Source organism: Culex quinquefasciatus, chromosome 3 (genome assembly GCF_015732765.1).
Source record: "Culex quinquefasciatus strain JHB chromosome 3, VPISU_Cqui_1.0_pri_paternal, whole genome shotgun sequence".
NCBI lineage: Eukaryota > Metazoa > Arthropoda > Insecta > Diptera > Culicidae > Culex > Culex quinquefasciatus.
This window is the reverse complement of record NC_051863.1, coordinates 69,406,178-69,420,513: the sequence shown is the minus strand read 5'-3', so window position 1 is coordinate 69,420,513 and position 14,336 is coordinate 69,406,178. Positions and strand designations below refer to the sequence as shown.

Sequence of the window (14,336 nt, the reverse complement as noted above, 5' to 3'; positions counted from 1 at the left end):
TGAAAATTTAAGAAATTTTTGGATTTTAGAAATTTAGAACTTAAAAATTTTAGAAATCTGGAATTTAAGATTTTTAGGTTTGGAAAATTTATGTGTTTTAAAATTTTAGGGATTTGAAATTATATAAAAATAATGATTTGAAATTTGCAAAATTTTCGAATTTCAAAACTTAAGATTTTTAGAACTATTAAAAAGAATTTTAGAATCTTAGGATTTTAGAATTCATAACTTTAAGAATTGTAAAATTTTGGAATTTCAAAAGTTTTGAATTTTAAATTTTGGGATTTTTTGAATTTTAAAACTTTAGAATTTTAAAATGATAGAACTATAGAATTGTAAAATCATAAAATTATAGATTTATAGAATAGAATTAATAAAATTTATTGAATTTATTTTTATCTTTGAATAGAATAGACACTTTTTTTTGAATATATTTAATTCAGAATATTTGAATATAAAATTTTGAAAGTTTTGAAAATTTAAAAAAAAACTTAAGAATTCTAGAATTTTAGAATTAAAAAATTTAAGAAATCTAGAATGAATTCAAGATTTTTAGGTTCAGAAAATTTCAGTGTTTTTAAAAAAAATCAATTTAGAATTATAAAATTTTAGAAGAGATTTGGGAATTTAAAAACTCTTGAATGTTAGAATTTGAATTTTAGAACTTTAGAATACAAAATTTAAATTTTTAGATTTCTAGAATTATAGATTTTTAGTTTTGAAATTTCAGTGTTTGTAATTTCAGAAATATTGATATTTTTACATTTTTGAAAATTTAAAATTTTGGAAGGTTCAGAATTCAAGAATTTTTAAAATTCTAGATTTTTGATTTTTAGGTTATAAAAATGTTAGTTTGTTGGAATTTTAGAAATTTTGAATCATATAATTTTATAAGTTCTCAATTTTAGAATTCAAGAATCATTTTAGAATTTAAGAACCTTTGAATTTAGAATTTTAAATTTGTGGGTTTGAGAATTTAGGGTTTTGGAATTATAGAACTTTTGAAATTAGAATTGTAGAATTTTAGATTAGAGTTTTGTGGTGGTAGAGTGTACAAAGTGTGTGTGTTGTTATCGTGGAACAACCCAGACTGGTACGTGGATGATGTTGGCCGAGCCGCTTCCCTTGTCGTCCGTTGTCCTTGTCCGAGGTGGCTGAAGATGTGGTGGAGTAGTTCGGCGTCGCAGCCTGTGACGGAATGAAGGTCGATTAGATCGCTTGATTACGAATGTTGGGAGATTTTTCCATTCATATTATACCAGGCTTCTGAGGGGCGTACCGGAATCCGAATTGTTGCCAGCCTAATGTTGACCACTTTCTTCCCGCTTCCGTGGCCGGTGCAGGAGGAGGAGGAGGAGGAGGAGGAGGAGGAGGAGGAGGAGGAGGAGGAGGAGGAGGAGGAGGAGGAGGAGGAGGAGGAGGAGGAGGAGGAGGAGGAGGAGGAGGAGGAGGAGGAGGAGGAGGAGGAGGAGGAGGAGGAGGAGGAGGAGGAGGAGGAGGAGGAGGAGGAGGAGGAGGAGGAGGAGGAGGAGGAGGAGGAGGAGGAGGAGGAGGAGGAGGAGGAGGAGGAGGAGGAGGAGGAGGAGGAGGAGGAGGAGGAGGAGGAGGAGGAGGAGGAGGAGGAGGAGGAGGAGGAGGAGGAGGAGGAGGAGGAGGAGGAGGAGGAGGAGGATGAGGAGAAGGAGGAGGAGGAGGAGAAGGAGGAGGAGGAGGAGGATGAGGAGGAGGAGGAGAAGGAGGAGGAGGAGGAGGTTCTTTGTTCAGGCGATCATTCCGCTTTCCACCTTGCGGAGGAGGAGAAGAAGGAGGAGGAGGAGGAGATGGAGGAGGAGGAGGAGGAGGAGGAGAAGGAGGAGGAGGAGAAGGAGGAGGAGGAGGAGGTTCTTTGTTCAGGCGATCATTCCGCTTTCCACCTTCTCAAGGTTATCCGTGGGCAATGGTTCTTCCGGAACTGAACCTCTGCTCGGCCTTTTGCTCACTCTCGACGCTGGCGGTGCGGTTCGATATCTATGACTTCTCTGGGAATGTAATTCCGCCACTTCCGAAACCTCCTCCAGCACTGTCCAACACACTGTCGAAGCCAGCAATTTCTATCTTGGTAAGGTTGACCCGGACGCAGTGCTTGCAGCTGGACACTTTGGCAGAACTGCACGCACGTCTTTCACTTGGCCACCACCCTCGGAATGGACCGGTTACCGGGCTACCGGCAACGATTTCCAGAAAACATTAAAAAAAACTTTGTACAAACAAACTGTCACCACAGCCGGGTTGACGTTTTGATTTAGGCTGCGTTTTGACAGTAGTTACGCTTCGGAAAAGAGTGACGGAAAAATTTTCGTTTTCGAAAACAAAAGTTCTCGAAATCGAGGAGAATGTTTTCATTATTGAAAACATTGTAAACGAAATCGAAAACATTCGATGTTATCGATTTTAAAACAATTTGTTTATGATTTTTCGGACAGGATTTCTATCCGTGTAGCTGGCAACCACATTAGGATTCGAAATTGAGCGATCAAAATCAAACATGAACTCAAAACGAATAACCAAAAAATTAAATCCTGCGGAAGCGCAATCGTATCCAGCCCTCGGCCTTACCCCTAAAACTAAGATTTCCTTCCATGAATCTTTTTGTAACTGGAAAATGCCACAGGTAGGCAGGCTGGCGAGAGATGCCATAAATCTACCAGAGAGCCAAAGTATCTTCAATGAACACATAAATCATCGCTGCAAAGCAGGTATGCGAGACAGTAAAAATATTACACACAGGCCCGGGCCATGGCACCAGGGGCCATCGTACCACGGCCAGTGAGGGTCCATCAAGAAAAGCCAATAAACACGGTTCCACTTCCACAAAAGCGAGAAAGAGACCGAAAGAGTGATATCACAGCGAGGGTAACGTAAATCTTTCCCCCTGGCCTGGAGCAGAAAGAAACATTCATTCATACCTTTTCCCCCTCCCCTGCCTCACTGCCGGGGAAAATGTCAAGAATCACAGAGAAAAGCCAAACAACCATCATCATAAAAATATTAACTTTTATTGGATCATAATTAGTCTCTTGCGCTGTTTTTAACGTCTGGTACATTTGCTCGTGTTTTACCTCGAAACAAAAAAAAAGACTTTTTAAAAACTCCCTTCCCAAATAGAGATGCTCCTTAAGCGCTACGGCGGCAGCAATGTTTGAAAGTGCACTCTTTGGCCTTTCAGGCGGATGCTCGTTTTTTTTAAGGTTGAGTCAACGGTAGTGCAGTAAAAGCTGACTCTTCAAGTACTTGACTTCCTGAAGTGTGTAGTTCGTAAAAAGCAGTTTTATTGGAGTCACCCCGAAATGAAAAGAGAAGCAATGAAGGCATCCGTAATTGTAAGGGTTTCAAGTGATTTCCCGTGGGCAGTGAGTGCAGGTTTAGTACCGTGAAATTGTAACTAGGGCATAAAGTTGGATGAAGATGTCGTGATTTAGAACTTATTTTCAAAAAAATCTACCTTTTCGTGAAAGATTTTTTGGAAATTCTCATTGAGTTGTTCAGTGAAGACCTGCCACGGTCACATCGGACGTTAGTCAGAGTGTTCTGGCACCTGATAACAAAGCTTTCGTCAAAGTTTTCAGAAGATTCGGCTGTTTTCGTTTAAGTTCATGGTCGTATTCAAATGATCTCTTTTCAATTAAGCAAATGATGGATTGATCACTCCATCCGCACTCAATTAAAAATACAAAATCCTCCTCGATGGTCATCGGCGCTTGTCCAGACTCTCCAAAAACAGCATCACTCACTGTCCTGCCAGTCCAGCATCCCCATAGCTCTTCCCAAAGCCACCGGTCACGTCCGGAGAACCTCCCAAAGCCTGGCCACCCAGTGCGATAAATCACTCCTTCTCTGTGCCCCAGACTCTCGCCTAAGTCCAAAACCTTGTCCCGTAGGCTTAGCCAAATTAGTTATTCCGTGACGCGGCGGCGGCGGCGGTGGCATTAGTCGGCAGGTCGATCGTCGCTTCTGAATTCGCCGACGGTCCCAACAAATATTCATCGCTTGCCTTTGGAGTTTGCCGCACCGCGCGCAGCTTCTAGGAGCGGATCAAAGCTTATCAGAATCACTTTAGAGCGAGTGTGTCACCACACGCTTGCAGGTGAATCGAGATGCTTTCATCGTGACGGTTCTTTGATCCGATCGCAGCATCACGATCATCGGGTGGACATCGACGTTCTGGAGACGACGACAACCTTTTAGCAGTTTACGATCGGGCTGTGTCTCCTGACACCGGCAGATCATAATCGTAAATGTGATCTTCCTTTTTGGGGTTTGAGGGACTCGACGAATCGTCCACAGAAGTGACGGACCTGCGGGGTCGTAAATATTTCGCATTCCGCGCGGTCCCGCAGTGATCAATGACCCATAGCGATCGCATCGACCCGATCGAGGTCCATTAGAGAAAGAGCGAACAGCTGAGGATCTTGGGCTGATCATAATCAGGAATCGAGTGATGATTCGATGACGAATCAATTGACTTTCCACTCAACAAGGGGTAATTGTACCTCCCATACTAATGGATCCATTTGGAGCGACGAACCCCTCCTGGTCGAGAACCGGTTACTGATTGATCAGTCTCAAAGAGGCCATAAACGGTTTTACGATGTTTACATTTTTATCGTAAGGCATCGTACGCTCGCTAAGCAGCAGGTTGAGGGGAGATGCCATCAGACCGCGTGTGGTGCTAGTGATACTCATTAGTGATTTATGATTAAATTGTCCGGCGCATTAGCGGTTGCGTTATGCAGCGCGATTGAATGGTAGAAATGGTGAGAGGTCCTAGTGAGGGTTTCCCATGTAACGCACTAAGTGCAATTTGACTTTCTTGAAAGAAATCATTACAGAGACTTTCGTTACAATCCTCTCTACATACATTTTATGGTTTATGGATGGTAGAGTAGTTCGATGACTACACAGAAAAAAAAAATTGAATTTTGGAATGTTGAAAATTTGGTAGGTTGAATATTACCTCTTTATTTGTATAATATTACATAAAAAATGTGTAAAAATGTGAACCTGATGAATATTCATCAAAAACTGATGAAAATTCATCATTTTTTGGGGTAAAATTTATCATTTATTTTGCCACAAAATCTGTCACCATTTCCTGATGAATATTACCTTCATTTTTTCTGTGTTACTAAGGTTAGTAATATTTTCATTCACTGCAATAAAAATTATACGACTATTTGATTGTAATAGTAAAGGATGATTCTGGGTTCGATTCCCATCTGCTCCAACCTTCCATCGGATGAGGAAGTAAAATGTCGGTCCCAGCCTTGAATGTTAGGCCGCTAAGTCACGGCGGTTGGACTCACAATCCAAAGGTCGTCAGTTCAAACACTGGGGTGGAAGGTTCCTTGGAGTAAAAGAGGTTTGGGTGCTCTCCCCATTCAAGCCTTTGGACTCCTAGGTTCGAGCAGAAACTTGCAATAGAGACCACAAAAGACCCGGGGGTCGTTAATGTGGATGGTTTGATTTTTTTTTTTTTGGTAAAGCAACTAGATTTTTTTATGACCTTGAAGATGATTTTTTTCTTTTAAATCACCTTTTTGAAACATTTCAGTTTTATTCCGAGTCCTGTTTAATATTAACGATATTTGATTATTTGGGTGGATGATTCCTTTAAAAGTTAAAAAATACTTCTTTTTCTGTTTTATGTTTTTCTTTTGAATAAACATTTCGATTTCGTTACAAAAACAAATTAAACGGAGCAATTCCTGGCTCTTGGGGAGCTGATGATCAAGCACATCTATAAAGGATAAAAAACTTTGATCTAGTTTTAAGCTTTCTCTATTTCTATCCCCATTCCCTTGCAATTTTAGTTAGTTTTTTTTTTTTTTTCAATTTTTCTTACACTTTTATTTACAAGTAATAATTGTTCCAAAATGGATTATGATGTAACACACAGCTGAAAGGAACTCAAAACTCTGTAATGTACCACAAAAGAACTTATTGTATCTTGATTATTCACCAATAAAACCGAATTGAATTGAATTGAACAAATTAAAAATAATTTTTATTGTGCTTAATGTTAAATTCAAGTATTTTGCTCTCTTTAACTGAACAACATTCTTCAATCTTGCTTTGATATGAAATTCAATAAAAAAGTAAAATGATAAAACAGAAGCAAATCAGTGAAAACATTTTAACTTAATTAGTTGGATGTTTAAAAAATCAGTTCAATAAATGAGAATACGCATGCCCTGCATTTTGTTTCAAAATATCTACCCATCCATAAACGAGGTGGAAGCTTTTTTCAATAATTAGAAGAATTTTTCTGATGTCACGTTCAAATTTAGAAATGCCTTTTTTAGTTCATTGAAGAATAATAAATAATGAAGCATAAAAAGTAGTTTCTGTGATTTAAACATAAAAGTTTTAGAGTTAATTTAACATTTTTCAAGCCAAATTTGCGTGAAATTTGGTTTTCTAAAATAGAGGTCTCCATAAAATTAGCAATTTTCGAGCGTGAAAAATCACCAAGCCTAATTATTATTAATAGCATCAGATTGGGTAGTCAGCTCTTCATAATTCAGGGCATTTATATGCTTACAACTATTGATATGGTTGTCAGACCTCCCACCCGTGTGAATCAATCGGACCGCGCACTGGACTCACAATCCAGAGGTCGCCGGTTCGAATCCCGCGGCGGGTGCTCTTCTAAATTCTTTGTTTAAATATGGGTATTCGGCGCCGTCGCTCCGTGCCATACTTTCATACACTTAGGGAGCCCAGGGCGGCGAAGTCCTTGTAGATAAACGGAAGACACTAGTGGTTGGTACTAGCAATGGTGGCCGACAGCTATAAAGTCAACTTCGTTTCGTCAGACCTGAGCAATTCTCTACGAAATCGGTCTTTTTTCTTCAATTTTAATTTTTGTATTTTTTAATCCGACTGAAACTTTTTTGGTGCCTTCGGTATGCCCAAAGAAGCCATTTTGCATCATTAGTTTGTCCATATAATTTTCCATACAAATTTGGCAGCTGTCCATACAAAAATGATGTATGAAAATTCAAAAATCTGTATCTTTTGAAGGAATTTTTGATCGATTTGGTGTCTTCGGCAAAGTTGTAGGTATGGATACGGACTACACTGGAAAAAATAATACACGGTAAAAAAATTTGGTGATTTTTTATTTAACTTTTGTCACTAAAACTTGATTTACAAAAACACTATTTTTAATTTTTTTATTTTTGATATGTTTTAGAGGACATAAAATGCCAACTTTTCAGAAATTTCAGGTTGTGCAAAAATCATTGACCGAGTTATGAATTTTTAATCAATACTGATTTTTCAAAAATCGAAATTTTGGTCGTAAAATTTTTCAACTTCATTTTTCGATGTAAAATCAAATTTGCAATCAAAAAGTACTTTAGTGAAATTTTGATAAAGTGCACCGTTTTCAAGTTATAGCCATATTTAAGTGACTTTTTTGAAAATAGTCGCAGTTTTTTATTTTTTAAAATTAGTGCACATGTTTGCCCAGTTTTGAAATAATATTTTTGAAAAGCTGAGAAAATTCTCTATATTTTGCTTTTTCGGACTTTGTTGATACGACCCTTAGTTGCTGAGATATTGCAATGCAAAGGTTTAAAAACAGGAAAATTGATGTTTTCTAAGTTTCACCCAAACAACCCACCATTTTCTATCGTCAATATCTCAGCAACTAATGGTCCGATTTTCAATGTTAATATATGAAACAATTGTGAAATTTTCCGATCTTTTCGAAAAAAATATTTTCAAAATTTTCAAATCAAGACTAACATTTTAAAAGGGCGTAATATTGAATGTTTGGCCTTTTGAAATGTTAGTCTTGATTTGAAAATTTTGAAAATATTTTTTTCGAAAAGATCGGAAAATTTCACAAATGTTTCATATATTAACATTGAAAATCGGACCATTAGTTGCTAAGATATTGACGATAGAAAATGGTGGGTTGTTTGGGTGAGACTTAGAAATCATCAATTTTCCTGTTTTTAAACCTTTGCATTGCAATATCTCAGCAACTAAAGGTCGTATCAACAAAGTCCGAATAAGCAAAATATAGAGAATTTTCTCAGCTTTTCAAAAATATTTTTTCAAAACTGGGCAAACATGTGCACTAATTTAAAAATGAAAACTGCGACTATTTTCAAAAAGTCACTTAAATATGGCTATAACTTGAAAACGGTGCACTTTATCAAAATTTCACTAAAGTACTTTTGATTGCAAATTTGATTTTACATCGAAAAATGAAGTTGAAAAATTTTACGACCAAAATTTCGATTTTTGAAAAATCAGTATTGATTAAAAATTCATAACTCGGTCAATGATTTTTGCACAACCTGAAATTTCTGAAAAGTTGGCATTTTATGTCCTCTAAAACATATCAAAAATAAAAAAATTTAAAATAGTGTTTTTTTGTAAATCAAGTTTTAGTGACAAAAAGTTAAATAAAAAAATCACCAAATTTTTTTTGCCGTGTATTATTTTTTTCTAGTGTAGTCCGTATCCATACCTACAACTTTGCCGAAGACACCAAATCGATCAAAAAATTCCTTCAAAAGATACAGATTTTTGAATTTTCATACATCATTTTTGTATGGACAGCTGCCAAATTTGTATGGAAAATTATATGGACAAACTAATGATGCAAAATGGCTTCTTTGGGCATACCGAAGGCACCAAAAAAGTTTCAGTCGGATTAAAAAATACAAAAAAAATCGAATGACCGAAATCCTAGAGAACTGCTCACCTTTTGAACTCGTTGGAAAGGTCTTTATTATATATCCGGATAACGTTTTCATCAAAATGTGTGAGATCCAGCCTCCAAAAAGTGCCTTAATAACACTTAAGTGCATCAATTTTTGAACCCGTTGGAAAGGTCTTTTTAATGCCTTTCTAAAAACCACCCTTTTGTAAAATCATACGGACTTTTGCTCAAAGCATAACTTTTGAAGTACTAAACTAAACTTTATAACTTTCAATAGTGACTTATGGGACACCAGGACGGATCGAATGAAACCAAAACAGCCAAACTTGGATAAGCCCGTGCCGATATAAAAAAATAAATAAAATAAACTATGTGCCAGATTTTCAATGTTCAAAAATAAAACACGTCATATCAAATATCATCATATTATATATCGTTTAATAACTAATCGAAAGACCTTTTAACGAGTCTAAAAGTTTGTAGATCTGGCAAACCCTGTCTCAGACAGACAAGAAAATTCAGATTGAAAAAGAAAATTAAATTTAATGTTAGAAGAATACTAAATAATTTACATTTTTAACAACTTTAAGCATGTTTAGAAAAGTTCACGTTTGCGCTAAGTATTTGGTCAGCCAAATTGTAAAAAAATAGTTTTCAGTATTTTGGCTAAGGTTTAAGTAGTTATGAATAAGACACTGAGAACAATTCATGACAATGGATCTAACAAACTGTTCAAAATCTTTAGAAATCGTCCAAAACATGATTTGAAAGTATTTTTTGACACATTTTCTAAGTTTCGACTTGCTCTCGCAAAACGTTCCATCGTGCTACAAAGTATTAAACTGAAACCATCGTATAGCCCAAAACTAAGTGCGCCATCTCTAGCTAGCTCTCCTCCATCAATTAACCACGCGCTCTCGTTTCCTAATGAAATATTTACCCCGCGCAAATGGTCAATTAGCACACACCGTGAAATATGTCCGCACTCTGGCGGCTCTCGAAGTCACTTGCACGGCCATTACCGTAAATCGCATCCTGCGGCGGCCCCATTCCACGCGCACCGTTACCATAATCGTAAAGATCAATTAACTCACCTAGTTTAATTGAGAGTGTAGATGACGATGTCGCTCGCAGGAGGTTTTGTAGATCTGCGTTGCCCTGGGTCGTTGAAGTCTAAGTTCCAGAACTGGCGATTAGGCCATGTGAAACATTGGGACTCCCGCGAACTGATAACAACTCGCCGCCACGACGGCGGTATCAGCGTTGCGTTGAGGTTCCGCGGACTGAATTACGCAGCGAACATTGGCTGCCTACGCGTTAGACCGCTGGATGTTGACCCACCAAAAAAACGGCCAAACTTGATACGGCGGCACACGCTGGATGCTGCCCGGGCACGCTTCACCACGATAAACACATCACAACACACTTGCTGGAGCACAGCTGGAACTGGTTTTGCCAACCACAAGTCGGTAATCTTAAGCGATTGCTTTATTTTTCTGATAAAGTGTAATATCTCACAAAATATGAATAAATTACTCATTCGACATGGTAGTAATCACATTCAGCGACGCTCCCACTCACTTCCGATACTCGCGAAATCACTTCTCTCTTCGTGCGGAATCTGTCAACGGACAACGGCCTAATCTGGTAATCGGCGAGCAATCAACACACTTATCACGATCTCTGATCACTGACACCCCGACCTTCGCGCGTCAATTCCGATCCAGACAAAAAAGCACGCCACACCACGCACTCCCGAAATTATCATAAAAAGCCGTCTTATCCCTTTCGATAACTTCAATCAACTAACAGCCCAGAGTGGCGCAATCCCGGCCCAAAGTCGCTGCCTCTTTTTCCGCTCTTTCTGCCTCGTTCTCACTCTCTCGCATTTAGTTTCGTTTCGTTCCACCTTGCCGACCTTCTCCTTCTGGCACACTACGCAACGTTACGTACGTCGAACCTCCTGTTGACTCACTCTTACTGGTGGTGACGCCAACGCGCCGAAACCTGCTGTGCATACAAAAAAAAATACTCAAAAGAAATTGTGTCCGTCCCTTCGAGCAGTCAGCACTGTTACCGACGAAACGTTGGCGAAAGAGAGAAAACTTGCGAGGTAAGGTGAAAACGAAAACTGGTTGTTTGTCCGGATCGCACGAGGTTGAAGTTTGCGGGATGCCGCCGACCGACGGCATCGTGCGCCAAACCAGCAGCAGTGGATAAAGTTCATCAGAGAGCGTGCACAGCGAAAGAAGAGCCAGCCCGGAGCGGCTTTGGGACTGGGGCAATGTTGACCCATTCGGTCGGGGAAGCTTGGGGAAACGAAGGACAAGGCGACCGCTTTTGAAGTCTGCTGTGGCAAAAAGCTTGTAATGATGGAGACGCATGGTTGGTGAAAAGAAAGTATGAAAATATGATAGAACTACGTGGAGACGCATGGTACACCATGTTAGTGTTTTCATTGGTAAGCTTGAAGCGATGAAAAAATGACCCTTCTGGTTATTGTAGATTCGAAAACTGCCCATAATTGTAAATTCGGCTATTATGCCAAATCAAGTATTCCGAGAAAAACGCGTTTTAGTGTTTGTCACAAAATCTCCGTCAAGGCAATTTCTCATGAGAGTGGCATATTAGCCGTTTGGTTTTTCGCATCGGCAGCCAAGTCTAAACACTATTTCAGTAAAATTCAAGTTCCAGAAGATGCGTTGGAACAGCCTCTACCACCTGGTGCTACTATCTCGATTTTGCCAAAAGTAGATATTAGCCGTTTTTTTTTTTCAATGGTGGGCAGAAAAGTACATAAAATTTCCTTTGCACAGCAACCAAGGAAGTTGTTGTCTTCTTATTCCAAAATTGTCAAAGTTACGGACCCAATCCTGCAAGGTGTTTTAGGGGACATAAAATGCCAACTTTTCAGAAATTTACAGGTTGTGCAAAAAATCTTTGACCGAGTTATGAATTTTTGAATCAATACTGATTTAAAAAAAAATCTAAATATTAGTCGCAAAATTAAGTTCAACTTCATTTTTCGATGTGAAATCAAATTTGCAATCAAAAAGTACTGCAGTGAAATTATGATAAAGTGCACCGTTTTCAAGTTATATCCATTTTTAAGGTAACTTTTTTGAAAACATTGGCAGTTTTTCATTTTTTTAAATTAGTGCACATGTTTGCCCACTTCTGAAAAAAAATATTTATGAAAAGCTGAGAAAATTCTCTAATTTGCTTTTTTTTACTTTGTTGCTACGACCCTTAGTTGCTGAGATATTGCCATGCAAAGGTAACATTACTAAGCTTGAGTTTCATTGGTTTCAGTGTGTAAGGCGTCATCCATAAAGTACGTCACGTCCTTGGGTGGGGAGGGGTTTTCGCAAGCGTGACAAAGTGTGACGTCACGCTAGACTATTTCTTGAATACTGAAAATTCAGCTAGAAATAAAGAAAAATAATTAATGTTTGATAACCCTGTTTACCAATCATGCGAAAAATGCACAAAAAATAAGAGTGAGGGGGTGGGGGGGTCCAAAATACTTGACGTTCTTTTCGAGGGGGGGTCGCAGCCAGCGTGACAAAGTGTGACATAGTGGGGAGGGGAGGGGGTTAATTTTTTTTATAATACACTGCAAAATGGTTAAGAATTATGATTTCAATATGAATTATCTTACTATAATCAATTAAATTAAAACACATAATTTATGTTTAAAATAATTAAATGCATTTGTCATTGTTGATTAAATTAAATAAATATTATAAAAAAAATAAAGACTAAAAGCTATTTTAATGCGTTTTTTTTTTTCAAAAAGAGTAAATAACTGTTCTTTTAAAATCTTTCGTGGAATAAAGAAACAATCTGCATTTGGTTGAATATTCTAGTGAACAATATCTTTAAAAATAGTTGTAGATCTGATATGAAATATTTTTCTATTTGTAAACCGCTTTTAAAATGCTTGTTGAAAATCTTTTAAAGTGTTTGAAATAGAAATGTAAAGCATAAATGCACTGAATAGCGATTTATCAATTGAATATTTCAAATTTCGCGGCATTTCACGGTATTTCTCAAATGGGACATTTATACGTTAAAAGTTGTGTTTCACCTTCTTCATTAGGAATATGTTTTGTTCAAAATAATCTTCCGGTGAAAATTGCGTTTTTTTTTCTGAAAAAACGTGATTTTCAAAATAAAGTTCCATGGGAGGAGGCGCATGGTCATCAGTGGAACACTTTCAACCATTCTTGAAAATGAAAAAAAACAAGGAGGTCTTAGCGATAAATTTCATGAAAAAAACGTAACTTAATCCACCTTAAGGTGCTTAGTGCCTTCCTCACATTCATGTTGTATTTTAGGTAGAATTTTCAAATTAATTTAATAGACAGACTTACAGACTTTTTCCAGAAGAGACGCAGACACTGCTTAAACAATGTGGCAACCGGGCGATATGCATGCTACGTGATTCTCGCGCGTAAGCAAAAAGACCCGGCCTTTGAGATTATAGAAAAATCACCCTTTTTTGAAGCTACAAAAAAAAACTTTTTCATGGCATAACTTTAAAAGTACTTCACAAAACAGAATAAAATTTAATAGGGTCTTAGAAGACCCCAAAAGGAACAGAATAAGGCGGATCCGGCCAAAATCGGTTCAGCCAGTTCTGAGATAATCGTGTGGAAACAATCATGTCTACACACATCTACACAGACATTTGCTCAGAATTTGATTCTGAGTCGATAGGTATACGTGAAGGTATATCTAGGAGGTGTACTTAAGAAGTTCATTTTTCGAGTGATTTTATAGCCTTGCCTCAGTGAGGTGAGGAAGGCAAAAACAAATACACAGCAAAAAATCCGATGGTAAAATAGCATGCAAAAGCGAGCACATCACCTTTGTGAGAAAAAGCATGTAATATTGTATGAGAAAACGTGTACACAAAAAGCATGTATAACGAAGAAAAAAATCAGGTCTACTCACCCCAAAAATAACATCAAACTGGCGAGAGTTATATTCATAAAACCAAGTCCGCGCCACAACCATCTCGGCTATCTCACCATCATTAAAAACTTGGTTCAACGCCAATGTAGTAATAAGTTTCTCGTATACTGCATTTACTGTAATACGGTGTATGGGGACCATACAGCTACATCAGTGTTGATTCTGCCAGTTTCACAGCGGTGAGATAGCCGAGAGGGTTGGGGCGCGGCCTTGGTAATCTGGAGTTAACTCTCACCGGATTGATGATATTTTTGGGGTGTGAGAAATCTTTTTTTTTTCTTGCGTACATGCTTTTTGTGTACACGTTTTCTCATGCAATATTACATGCTTTTGCTCACAAAGGTGATGTGCATGCTTTTACATGCGATTTTACACTGATTTTTTTGCTGTGTATGGTAAATTGTCTATAATATAAAAATGGGCTCATGCTGGCTAATGTAAATATTAATAATAATAAGCCTTACTTTATATCGTATTTCAAAATGTTTTGAATTAATATTACCTTTAATTACTATAAACTACTTTTTTTAGTCACTTCTTTAATTTTACTTGTTTTTCATGAAAAAAAAACGAAAAACGAAATTTTCACCGCAATAGGACTAAAAACTTATTATTTCGAAGAGTTCAAAGATGGACA

General features: G+C 37.7%; 2 protein-coding genes across 2 annotated transcripts in view; both read right to left on the bottom strand.

Moving 5' to 3' along the window:
• The window catches only part of LOC6040158 (GATA-binding factor A), an 80,430-nt gene extending 69,939 nt beyond the window's left edge, over positions 1 to 10,491 (bottom strand). The window contains exon 1 of the mRNA XM_038264582.1: positions 9,814 to 10,491. The gene's annotated coding sequence lies outside the window, so the exon portion shown is untranslated. The remainder of the gene's footprint in view (positions 1 to 9,813) is intronic.
• On the bottom strand, positions 976 to 4,266 carry LOC119768988 (uncharacterized protein DDB_G0271670-like). The gene is given in 3 exon segments (XM_038260856.1): positions 976 to 1,188; positions 1,260 to 1,784; positions 4,118 to 4,266. Coding segments are annotated over 3 exon segments (792 nt in total). The 3' UTR covers positions 976 to 1,070.
• Positions 10,492 to 14,336: the final 3,845 nt, after the last annotated feature.